General features: G+C 40.8%; 1 protein-coding gene across 1 annotated transcript in view; it reads left to right on the forward strand.

Moving 5' to 3' along the window:
* Nucleotides 1-7617, forward strand: part of Fam91a1 (family with sequence similarity 91 member A1) — a 43555-nt gene extending 35938 nt beyond the window's left edge. Inside the window, exons 23-24 of the mRNA XM_028871880.2 lie at nucleotides 2533-2602; nucleotides 4581-7617. Coding sequence (XP_028727713.1) covers nucleotides 2533-2602; nucleotides 4581-4766 — 256 coding nt within the window. The 3' untranslated portion in view covers nucleotides 4767-7617. The remainder of the gene's footprint in view (nucleotides 1-2532; nucleotides 2603-4580) is intronic.
* The last annotated feature ends 1662 nt before the right edge of the window (nucleotides 7618-9279 follow it).

A 9279-nucleotide genomic window follows, 5' to 3' on the forward strand; every position in this document is an offset into this window, starting at 1 on the left:
TCACTGTTCTGTTTGCTGTGAAGAGACACCATGACCATAACAACTCTTATAAAAACATTTAATTGGGGCTTGCTTACAGTTTCGGGGGGCTTAGTTCATTATCCTCATGGTGGGGAACGTGGTCACAGCCATAGTGCTAGAGAAGTAGTTGGGAGCTACATCCTGATCTGCAGGCAAAGAGAGAGTGTGAGTGCACCTGGAATGGGCTTTCGAACCTCAGAGCCCACCCCCTAGTGACACAAGACCAACAAGATGTCCAACAAGACCACAACTCCTGGTCCTTCTAATCCTTTCAAATTGCTTACCACTCTAATGGTGTTATAAACCTGGGAGAACAGGGCCTAAGAATGAGGTGGACAAAAATCTCATGCAATAGCCAACTTTAGTCAGAGCATCAGACAGTTTATACTCTGAGGGTTAAGAAGAATCACACAGGCAAAGTTCTCACGAGTTCAAGCTGTATACAGTCACAAGGACAAACTGCAAAAACATGTTTTTCCATAGAGGCATATAAACAAATAGCACTAGCCAGCTATAATAAATGTTCTACAGTAAACTCATTCCTATTGGCCACATTGGGGAGTGCCACAAAAGCACATTCCAAGAACAATTCTTGTGTTTTTGACGAATCTGAGGTCATAAGACTTTTGTTTGTTTTCTTAGAATTTTGTCACAAGCACTCAGAATTCTGCTCGAATGACTCCTTGGATTGAGACTTCATTCTTGGACCTTGTTCTGACATAAATAATGCCATTCCCTGGTGACTAAGCATTCAAATATATCAACCTATGGGGCCATTCTTACAGCACCACATTCCACTCTCTGGCCCCCATATGATTTGTAACCAAATCATATTACAAAAATACATTCAGTCCATCTTCAGAAATCCCCATAGTTTATCATAGTCTCAACATTGTTTAAAAGTTCAAAGTCTCTAAGACTCATGGAAATTTTTTTAGCCATAACCCTGTAAAATCCAAAAGCATATCACATACTTCCAACATAGAGTGGCACAGAATATTCATTACCATTCCAAAAGGGGTGGAAAGGGTAGTAGTGAGAAAATACCAGACCAAAGCAAGACTGAAAACCACCAGGGCAAACTCCATATTCTATATTGCCATGTCTGATGTCAAAGCACTCTTTGGATCTCCAACTTCTTTCGGTTTTGTTCACTACAACACATTTCTCTTGAGCTGGTCCCATACCTAGTCTGTAGCTCTCTTGGCAGGTATCCCACTCTAAAACTCTAAAGCCAGAGCCATGGCCAAAGTGTCAAGTTGTGCTTCTTGATGAGCTGGAACTTGGCCTTTTTGTTAAAATATATTTGCATAAGCTTTCTGTTTTGATGGTTTTCTTCACTGACTAAACTTTTCATTAATTCCTTTTCACAAGTTGAAAACTTAGCTGGTGGAGTCCCGAGGTCACCACTCCCATTTTTCCATTTAGCATCAGGCTTTTCATCTCCTTGAGCACTGGACTTGGCTCCAGTACACTTCCTGGTGCTCCTTTTCTCCTCACACTACATTTTATATTTCTCTTTGTTTAGTTTGTTCCCTTTCCTTACAGATCTACGTAAGAGTTGTTACTGATAACCACATGGCAGTCAAGACTAGGCTGTCTGGACATCTCTGTCAGTGCTGAACTTCATTTCAGCCTCAGGAAAAAATTTAAGACAAGCACAAAAAGCAGCTGCATTCTTTCTGTCAAAATATCACAAGAATGGTCTCTAGGGCAGCTTCCACCTCTGAAACCTTTTGGGCCAGGAAGTCTTAATTTACATTGTACCTAGCACCACTGTCTTCCATGCTCCCAGTAGTATGGCCCAATAAGTCCTGCTTTCCTAATCCAAAGTTCCAAAGTCCACATTCCACCAATAAACAGCATGGTCAGACTCATCATGGCAATGCTCTACTCCCTGTACCAACTTCTGTCTTAGTCAGTGTTCTATCGCTGTGAAGAGACCATGACCATGGCAACTCTAGGAAAGGAAAGCATTCAGTTGGGGGCTGGCTTCCAGTTTCAGACCATGGAGCATGGTAGCAAGCCATAGTGCTGGAAAAGTATTGAGAGCTGCAGACAGGCAGGCAGACAGACAGACAGACAGGCTGGGGGTGGGGGTGGGGCATGCCTGGGTCTGGCATGGGCTTTTGAAACCTCAGTGACATACTACAGGGCCAAGCCTCTTAATCCTTCTAATCCTTTCAAATAATGCTACTCCCTGGTGACTAAGTGTTCAAATATATAAGCCTGTGGAGGCCATTCTTATTCAAACCACCACATGAACTTATATTTTAACTTAGATCTAAAGCATGGTATTTTATTTAAAAATGGCCTCCTTTTTGTATACTGTTAGCCCCATTGTTAAAACAGGTAAAATTTTTGATACAATTACTTAAAGATTTTTATGTTTTATTACATTGCAAATTCATATATTAATTATTTAAAATGATAAAATTTAACTTGTAAAAGCTTACTTTTCACCATTATATTTAGTTAAAAATATTTTTTCTCTCCCTTTTTTTTTTTCAGCCTTCAAAGCCTCTTACATTCCAGTAGAAAACTCTCTCTACAAGTCCTTAACTTTGTTCATTCATTCCAGGTAATGTAACCCAAAACATGCAAATGGTGTTTATATAGAGCTTTATAATATGTGAAAGGCTTTTTTTTTTTTTTATTTGTTTGATTTTGAGTCTCCCCAGTATGAGGCTGTGTGATCAGCATGATTCAGGATGTTAATTGACTTGCACACCTCACTGATCTGGCCTTCCTAGACAAGGCCTGGCCTCTTCATTCTGCACCGGGTTCATTCAGCCCAATAGGCTTGACCATGTGTTGCATGTCACGGATCCTGCATGCTAGTGCAGAGGTCAGGCTGTGGTGCTTACTTCTCCAGTACTGCTTAACTGTTGGGAGGGGCGCTGGGCAAGTAAAGGTCAATGGTGTGGAGAAAAAGGATGTTCTAGGCTTTATAGATTCATAAATAAACTTTGAAAATAGAATATTCAGAATATCTGATTCAATACTATGAAGTCAGTATTTTAGAGTTTTTTCATTCATTTATTCATTCATTCATTCAGTAAATACTTGAGTCTACCCTCTGCCAGACCCTTCACCAAGTGTCACGGAAACTGATAGGGAAGACATTAGTGGAGCATGTGATATTGTGTAGACTCAAACATTAATGTTTGTAAGTAATTACAGATTTCAATCTGAGAGAGTCTGAAGGAAGCCCCAATTTACAAGATGAATATATAAACTGAAGCCGATAGGACAGAAGAGAATGGTAGAGACAGACAGACAGACAAGAGGTGCAGAGGTCCTACTGCCAGGAAAGCGCTGGGCACACAGGAACAAAAGGCAGCCAAGGTGATAGAAACATCTTAAAAAAAGTCGATGAGGTTGAAGAGGGAGGATCTTCCTGAGCATGGGGACAAACTTGGATTTGTACTGAATGAATGCCAAGAGACATGGCTGAAGACTAGTGAAGGAAAGAGACTGTTTCTGGTGGAGTGAGTGCTTTAAACGGAGTGGTAGTATTGGAGAGGCACAAGCTAGAGGCAGGGTCCATCAGATGCCCTTGTAATTGCCTGAGGAAGACATGCTCTGAGTACTCTTTTCACTGAAGGATACCTGAAATGTTCATGTACTCCTAGTAAAGGGTTCTTTATTGTACATGTACTATCATAAGAGTACAAAAGTATAATGTAAGGATTCATAAACAGGTGGTGAAGTTCTGAAATGCTCAGTACTCTGAACCCACTAGCCCTGGAAATGTTGAGTGCTGCATCATTGAGATATGTTCTGAAGATAGATATACACAACTTGATGAATTAAATGAAAGGGAAATAATGAGGGTGTAGTAGGAAGAGGTAAGACTGATTCTCACACTTCTTGTTTAGCCAAAGGAGTGGAATGGGGCAGGCTGGGGAAGAAGCGGGGATTGGGCATGGTAAGTGTGTAGTGCAGGGAAGACACTTGAGAACCGTAGTCAGACCCTTGGATGCTTGGGAACATGGGTCTGAACCTGTTCATCTGAGAAGCCCGGGAACACGTGCTGTTCAGGTGTGGAGTGGGGTGACAGCCTTTTTATTGGCCTTCTGCTTTCAGGTACCCCTTTAGCTAGGTCCAGTTCTGAGAACTCACCTTTTATCCCATCATCCCATAGACTATTTCTGATTGTTTTCAAAGCATTTCTTATAAGTGCTTGTCATTTTTTACATATTAATGTTTGCTCTTGTTTTTGGTAGTTCTCTCTGCCTCCCACAGTCCTTTACATGCTGTGGTGATATAGTGTAGCCTAATAAAACTTGCTTGAAGATCAGAGAACAGAACAAGCCACTAGACTAAACATAGATGCTAGGATTAAAGGTGTGTGCCACCACTGCCTGGCATCTATGTTTAATCTAGTGGCTGGCTCTGTCCTTTCATCTTCAGGTACATTTTATTAGGGTACACAATATATCACCACAACATGCTATGAACATTTCTCAGGTAATCAGGTCTGTATATTTTTCATCAGTTCTGTTTCTTCGCTGAAACTCAATGTGAACTGTTTCTCCTGTTCCTTGGTGTTTTAGGAAGGTGCTTCAACTCTGGATCTTCACACGGAGCCCAGCTTTCCAAGTGTGCTTTCACAGTCGTCCTGCACCGATATGGGAGTTCCACTTCCTGCCAAAAACTTAATGTTTAAAGATGGCATCTTATCAGAGTGGAGTGGACGCTCACCTTCCTCCCTTCTCATCGCTAACCTCCATTTGCAATAATTTGATTACACCCTGTATTGCTCACACGTTCTGCCTTTTTTCTTTCTTATGTTGGCTTTCCGGTGTCAGCCATCAAGAGCGTCCTGCTGCTGCTGCGGGGCAGTTCGTGCTTCGCTGGTGGGAATGCTCGGAACATGCTCCTGTTTGCTGAAGCCGCGGTGTTGCACATCCTACTGCAGGGACGTGCTTTCCAGCAGCCAGCACTGTGTTTCTACCTTGAGACAATCTGCATTTCTTTTATAAAACTGAGGGTGTACTTTATAGGCTTTAGATGACTGTTATGTTTATAAGCAGTCACTATGAATATTGCAGTGGTAGTTTTATATGTTAGTTTCTCAGACATAAACCTGGTTTAATTTTATATTTTGTTACCTACACTACGGGGATCACAGGAGGAGATGGAACTCTTTCTCGGGAAGGCTTCTTGGTTCTTGAGGTAGTCACACTAGAAAGTGGCAAGCATCCATCAGAGAGAGGTCTGTACCAGGGCATTAAGGGTTCCTGTGGCTATCTATAAATTATGTATGCCAAGTGAACATGATTGAGGGTATGTCAGTCAGCATAGTTATATAACTATTAACTGACTATTCGTTGACATCTCATGAAAAGCTTTGGAAAACATTCTATTTTTAAATGATGTTTGTATGTGGACTTCTGTTGTCACTCAACTTGGGCTTTATATTTTCATAGAGTCTTTATGGAAAAATAGTTTATTTTCCACTTGTAGTTGGGTCTGTGGCATGTCTCATTTTGTCTGTAGCTTTACCAATGAACTGTTAGGACAGTTGACTTTGATTTCAGAGCAAGGATTGTGATTGGGAATTGCACATCAGGGCTGTCTTTGGACTCGGCTCCATGGTGAGGCAATTCTCATACACAGCACCTGGACCCGAAGCCTAGGCACACAACTCTGGGGACAGTGGGAAGCACTGACTGGCTTCCTGTGCTTCCTCGGGAGTTAGCTCTTTTAGGATCTCAGATGTCAGAATATCTGGAGCCACATGCAGACTTTTCAGGTTACCTTCCGGGGGGATTGTGCAGTGTTAGTTAAGCTCCCCTTGGAGGGCGATGGCGGGCTAGTGTGAAACTAACCGAGGGAACTGGTCCAGCAGCGTGCCTGGAACACTCGAAGCATCAGACTGCTTGAGAATGTTTGAGCCTGACAGTTTTGCTGATGGCCTTTGTTATTTATACAACTGATATTTGTGTACTTAACAAACTTCTGGAAGCATATGCCTTTCTTGAAACCGTTAAAGTGGCCATGCCTTTAATACCATGGCCTATCGGTAGAATTGAGTATTTCGGACCAGGTTCCCTATAGCACAGTTAGTGCTATGTTTGGAGTAAATGCAGTAATGTTTAGTTTTCTACTTTGTCTTGTATAAGGTAGAACTCTGTGTATGTCAATTTGTCTGTAAAAGGAAAAGTACAGAGTAATATTAAAATGATTTCTATGACTGTGAATCACTCATTTATTTTTCCAATAACTGATACTGTACATTCCTAGCTACTAGCTATATGTGTATGTAACTTTTACAGTTTCAATGGAAAGTTGTGTTTCTTTTGATCAGGGCTCTTTAATCTCATTTTAGCTTGCTTTGTTTGAGTTAACTGTATTTATCCTTGTATTAGCCGTCGAACGCCAACTCTAATGATACGTACACTAATAAAGAATTGAACATTGTAGTTTCGACAGTGAGTCCAGTTATTGCTGAGTTTATAGCTTAAAATATGGGAGGGATTTGCTGCTACAATTCGTTTGCAAAACATTGAAGGAAGAGATGGAACCTAACCGCTATCATGAGCTTCAGGAACAATACTAAAAAGACACATTTCATCTCTGGTTTCTTGTTTGAAATGGGGAGAGTGAAATCATCAGATCCCAGCTGATGCACCCAGTCTTATGAGGGACCATTTGCATTTTTAGAGGAGTTAAGATGATGTTTGTGCTTTGCTTTATGAATATGACCCGTTCCACTCATAGCTCATGCACAGGTGCCTCTTAAGTTGATTAAAAAACAAACAAACAAATAAATAAATACAGATTTTGTTCTTTGCCAAAGAAAACTGATAGAGGTTGTATCCAGTTCCTTTGCAAATGTTTGATTTCATTTGGCTTTGTACCACCCTCCTTTCCTTTCCTCACCCTCACTGTAGCTTGACCCATGGCAAACAAACCTTTAGAATCCAAGAAAAAAAAAAGCTACTAATATAACAAAGGGCATGCAGTTTAGTAGTGGGCCAGTTTCACCTCACCGGTGTATCTAAAGAAGTGCAGCTTATATCATTTAAGAAGTTAGGGTCAACTGATTCTTAGAGCAGTGGTTCTCAACCTGTATGTAGATCTTGACCCATTGGTGGGGTCGGGTCGAACGACCCCTTCACAGAGGTCACAGCCCAGATATCCTGCATATCAGATATTTACATTACAATTCATGACAGTAGCAAAATTACAGTTCTGAAGTAGCAACGAAAGTAATTGTATGGTTGGGGGTCACCACAACCTGAGAAACTGTATTAAAGGGTCACAGCATTAGGAAGGCTGAGAATCACTGCCTTAGAACCTTGTTTAAAATATGTAACCGGATGATCTTGTATTTGTTTGAGGGAAGTGATTTCTCTTATTGAGTGTTTGGTTTTTCTCTGCCATTCACATTCATTTTTTATGTTCAGTATTTCAAATACACTTTGTATTAAAGGATTTTAAAGTACCAAAACTGTAACTCAGTACAGTGGATTGTTTTCTGTTATGACGTTAATATGATACAATGAAATTGTATAAAGTGTTGTCAATTTGATTATTGACATGAATAACATGTTTACAAATAAACTGTGGTGTTGATCAAGTTGCCATGAAGAGTGTCTGATTTTCTGAGACTTCTTAATATTAAATACACCTGGCTTTTCAGCCTGGCTTTGCGGTACTTTTCCAACTAAAGTTTTGTTCTAATATCAGATTTGCAGGAAAGTTGCCAGGCTAGGCCATGGATGTTCGTGTCTCCATGCTGGCTAGTTTTGTGTCGACTTGATACAAACGAGTCACTTGAGGAAGGGGAACCTCAATTGAGAAAACGCCTCTACCAGATTGGCTTGTGGGCAAGTCTGTGGGTGCTTTTTCCAAATTAGTGATTGGTGGACCCAGCTCACCGTGGTTGGTGCCATCCTGGCCTGGTGGTCCTGGCTGCTATGACAACGCAGGCCATAACTGAGGGAAGTCAGGGAAGGAACTCTTAGAAGGCAGGAACCTAGAGGCAGGCACTGGTACAGAGGCCATGGAGTGCTGCTTACTGGCTTGCTCCTTGAAGCTTGCGTAGCCTGCTTTGTTATACTAAAGAGGTAAGAAGAGTTGGGGGGCTGAGTATGATTAAAACACATGAAATTCTCAACTAATAAAAATGTTTAAAATAAAAAAAAAAAAAAAAGGTTCACAGAGAGCATAGACTCCAGCCTCTGGTCCAGCTTCCTTCCAGTATCCCAGCTAGATGATGGAGTGGTTGGGTTTGTGGTAACACTTGCTTCTTAAAATGAGCTGCTCCTTACTGCCAGATCCCTCCGCTCTGCAAAACCATCTGCCAGTGGTGGATAATCTGCTTCGTCTTCATGTCCCATGGTTTGGGTTACAAGCCTCTTAGTTTTATTGTGGATTATTTGTTTCTAATCTCTTTGTGGTTTTAGTGGCTCTATGCCACGAACAAAAATTCATTGTTTTCCAATCAGAACTCTCCCAGCCTTGGTTTTTCTTAAGGAGCATACATGAAAGTGGAGAGAATGCTCGTTCCACCTCGGCCGTGGTCAGTGTTAACCCTCTTGGGTCATGTAGACAAAGCATATATATTATTTATATATGCATGAGCACAGAACTCTATCCCCTCTCCATAGGTTATAAGGTCAAACCTGGATACCATACAATCTATTCCATAATTTAGACTATTAACCCTGAGTTACTGGGAGCAATAGTTCCCACACCTATAAATGACACATGTACCCCACTAAAGCACTGCTGCTGACGCAACAATAGAGTTGAAAGCTGGTGGAAATTGGTCTAGAGCATCGAATAAAAGGGATGGGAAAATGTAAAATTATCAGATGCTGTGTACCAGGAAAATGCAAAGATGAATGAAACAAGCTTAGAAATAAGACAGGAATGACTTGCCTACAACTTGTTTTATTATTAATATAATGAGAAAAAGAGTTCTAAATTTTTTGTAGGCTTTTAATTGACACATAAAATGTAAAACATATTAATGGAATAGCATTTAATGTTTTCGTATTTGTGGACATTACCCAGTGCATATGCGTAACTAACATCAGTCTTAAGCATCATGATAAAAAAAAAAAAAAACTTTTGGGGGAGAGGCTGTACAGAAGTGTGTTTTGTTTTTTGTTTTTTTTGTTTTTTGTTTTTTTTTTGTTGTTGTTGTTTGTTTTTTCCCTCTGTGTAACAGCCCTGGCTGTCCCGGAACTAGCTCTGTAGTCCAGACTGGCCTCGAACTTACAGAGCTCTGCCTGCCTC

Source organism: Peromyscus leucopus, chromosome 20 (assembly GCF_004664715.2).
Source record: "Peromyscus leucopus breed LL Stock chromosome 20, UCI_PerLeu_2.1, whole genome shotgun sequence".
NCBI classification, from domain to species: Eukaryota; Metazoa; Chordata; class Mammalia; order Rodentia; family Cricetidae; genus Peromyscus; species Peromyscus leucopus.